Source organism: Pundamilia nyererei, unplaced genomic scaffold, assembly GCF_000239375.1.
Source record: "Pundamilia nyererei isolate P.nyererei 1_Seehausen unplaced genomic scaffold, PunNye1.0 scaffold00699, whole genome shotgun sequence".
In the NCBI taxonomy this organism is placed as follows: Eukaryota; Metazoa; Chordata; class Actinopteri; order Cichliformes; family Cichlidae; genus Pundamilia; species Pundamilia nyererei.
The window spans coordinates 1-3,475 of record NW_005188100.1 but is presented as its reverse complement, the minus strand read 5'-3'; the positions used below and the strand labels follow the sequence as shown (position 1 = coordinate 3,475).

At 36.6% G+C, this 3,475-nt stretch overlaps 1 protein-coding gene across 1 annotated transcript; it reads left to right on the top strand.

The window, feature by feature from the left end:
• Positions 1-202: 202 nt before the first annotated feature.
• Positions 203-1,427, top strand: LOC102201037 (trace amine-associated receptor 13c-like). The gene is made up of 2 exons (XM_005754855.1): positions 203-327; positions 614-1,427. Exons 1-2 carry the CDS (start codon positions 203-205, stop codon positions 1,425-1,427), a joined length of 939 nt encoding a protein of 312 aa, XP_005754912.1.
• Positions 1,428-3,475: the final 2,048 nt, after the last annotated feature.

The following is a 3,475-nucleotide window of genomic DNA, read 5'->3' as shown; positions in this document are numbered from 1 at the left end:
AGGTCTGATGTCTGAAGGGAGGAGGCATCAATATCCAACAAACAATGGGGGAAAGAAAGGGTGGAGTTGAGAGAAGGAGTATCACCTACTTATGAAATTAATTTTTGTTCATAATGCTGCGACCAGAGCTGTAGTTCTTCACTAGTCTGTGACGATGGGCACACAGGAAAAATCTGAGCTCTGCTTTCCACAACTCTTCAACATGTCCTGCAAAAAGCCTGCCATTGCTCGGTCCAAAGCTGTGTTCCTTCATATTGTATTGTCCTCAGTTTCTTTTCTGACGGTGGCTCTCAACTTGCTTGTCATCATCTCAGTCTCCCACTTCAGGCAGAAACAACGTTTTTGTTTTACTAGCTACACTATTCTAGTGTTTCAAGTATTTGAGCTAATAATACAAGATTCTTCATATGTACAGATTTATACTTGAGAATATTTACATTTCATCATTTTTACTTTGGCACCAGAAAACATACTATACTCATTGTCTTATAAGTAATACTATGTTCTGAATCAGTTTGATGTTGATAATATGCTGCTGTGTGACACTTAATAGCTCTTTGGCTTGTTTCATTATAGAGGTTTGAGGAATTGTTATTTTTCTGTCTCCTTGCAGGCAGCTTCACACACCCACTAACATCCTGCTCCTCTCTCTGGCTGTCTCAGACTTTCTTGTTGGCCTCCTATTGTCACCTGCAGAAATCCTCCGAAGTACAGCCTGTTGGTTTCTTGGTCAGCCCACATGTTTAATGTATATTTTTGTGTCCTTGACTGTTACCTCTGCCTCAGTGGGCATTATGGTGCTGATATCAGCTGACCGCTATGTGGCTATTTGTGACCCTTTGAATTACCCCATCAGGATCACTGACAGAAGAGTTCAACTCTGTGTTTGTCTGTGTTGGCTCTGCTCCATCGCCTTCAGCTGTTTCCTTGTAAGAGATGACCTGCATCAAAAAAGAAAACAAAATTCCTGCTATGGAAAATGTGTCGTTGTTGTTCAATACATTGCAGGAGTTGTTGACCTCATTTTAACCTTCATTGTACCAGTTACTGTCATCATAGTTCTGTATATGAGAGTATTTGTGGTGGCTGTGTCTCAGGCCCGCTCTATGCGCTCTCATGCTACAGCTGTCAGAAATCACCTTCCAATGACGCTAACAAAAAAGTCTGAACTAAAAGCAGCCAGGACTCTGGGTGTTCTTGTTCTTGTGTTTCTAATGTGTTTCTGCCCTTATTACTGTGTTTCTCTTGTAGGAGAAGAATTCATCAATAGTTCATCTGCTTCTTTTGTGGCCTATCTGTTTGGTTTAAACTCATGTCTAAACCCTTTGATCTATGCTATGTTCTACCCCTGGTTTAGAAAAGCTGTGAAACTAGTTGTCACTCTACAGATACTGCAGCCTGGCTCCAGTGAGGTAAGTATTTTGTAAACAGATCAAAACATTTAAAAAATAGTTGTTTTCAGGTTCAGCTCGTAATAAAAAATCTTAATCTTGTTGACTTCATTTTATAACAATAAATTGTTTGCTTATTTTTGATATTTATGTAGTGCTGTCTTGTACACGTTAAGTCAGCAAAATGCAGAAATAATAAGATCCGACTCCACAAAATATTCGTAGTAGAAGTTTAATGCTGCACTTAGGGTGACCAGTCATCGTAGTGTGTGCAGGCATGTGTTATGCTTTTAATTATTTTAATCAGATCTCATACATTGAGACAAGTTAGTGCATTTTGATTGGGTCTATAGCCCACAAAATCAACCCTTTGTGACAGATATTTTTCCCCTTGTGTGGATCTAATCTAGTAGAAACTTGGAATGCTCTCTCCAAAAGAGTGCTTTTGAATTGATCAAAATGTGTACACATGGTATCATAAGCAATTTTAGAAAATCAAAAATTTAAGTCAAGTGTTTTCCAACCTTCTAGAAGTGCATAGTCTGATATGTTGTATGTTGTATTGATATGTTTTTACTTTATCTATATTCTTTAACATTTAATTAAACTTTTACTTAAAAAGGAAACACAGTGACTGCATTAGGCATGTGAATATGGACTGAAAGTGAATATAAGTTTTATGTCTGTCATTTTACTTCAGTATATGGGACATATAGTTCTATAAGAAGCATTTGAGTAAATGAAATGTTATTTATTGTCTCTGGATGGTACAGTCAACGTCACATATTTTGCATGAGAAAGTGTAAAGAGGATAACCTAAAATAAGAGTAGAAACCACTTAAAACAATTCTTGTTAGTTTTTGAATTTATAGAGTACAAGAACATAACATAAGATCCCGAATTTTAAAATATGTGGCTTTTCTTTCAGTGATATCTTTGGGCCGTTCTCAGTTTCATTTATTCTTTTAGCACCCTTTTTAGCAACCTGTTTTTTGTAGTGTAGGCTAATCTGATGATTAGTGTTCACGAGCGACTGAGTTCAGTAAATTGCCCAAGGCTATTTAAGCAGGAGCAGACGGAGGACAAAACCACTAACCTTCTGATTAGTCGATGACCTGCTCAACCTCCTGAGCTACAGCCATCTCAATATTGATGACTAGGAGGACTTACTTTACTGTACTAAAGAACAGTAAGAGAGATTATTGCATGGTCTAACCTAAATTTTATCCAGGAAAGTTGCATTTGCATAAATCAACTATTTCATGTGTTAAATGACCTACAGTTAGGTCCCCAAGTTTTGGACAATGTTGCATTATTTTTTTGTAATGTTTCCTCTGGAGACCACCGGAGTGGATTCTGAATCAAATATACAAGATGTATTTAAAGTGCAGAATTCAGATTTCACATTTAATGTATTCTGTATTTTTTTCTGTTCTATTACAAATACTATATATGTTTATGAGATGTGCAAATAATTCCATCTGTGGGTTTTTTGGTGTTTTTTTGTTTTTCGTTTTTACACAGCTTCAGGGAATTGAGTTTGCAATTAACTAATCATTCTGCTGCTTCCAGTTCAAATGCTGGTCATCATTGAGATCCTATTTTCTATCTGAAAATTACACACAAAAAAGATATGCAGGTGAAGTTTAATGATGGGAGAATACTATATCAAGACATGTGGTTGTTTTCAGAATAGATTGAGTCTTTTCCTGGGAAAACAAAATCTCTGATGCGTCATTGCTTGGCTCTACTGGAGAAGGCACCACACACACCAGAATACAGTGGAACAAAATTAATTACAGCATGAATAAAGAAAAAATATTATATATTTTTCACTTTTTTCCAGTGTGGTGTTGTTAAAATAAATTACTGTATCATTTACAATGTGCCATATGTTTCCATCTGTGTACATATTGTTTAAGTAATCTAAATGGAGAGAAAGGTGGGGGAAAAAAACAAACTAATAAAAACACAGAATAAGCCAGAAAGGTAGAGGAGTGTCAACCTTGTTGCTGGAGAAGAAAGGACCCAAATGCAGGACTCGTGGGTTTATTGAGGATGTGGACGGTGTTTATTGTGAAGAG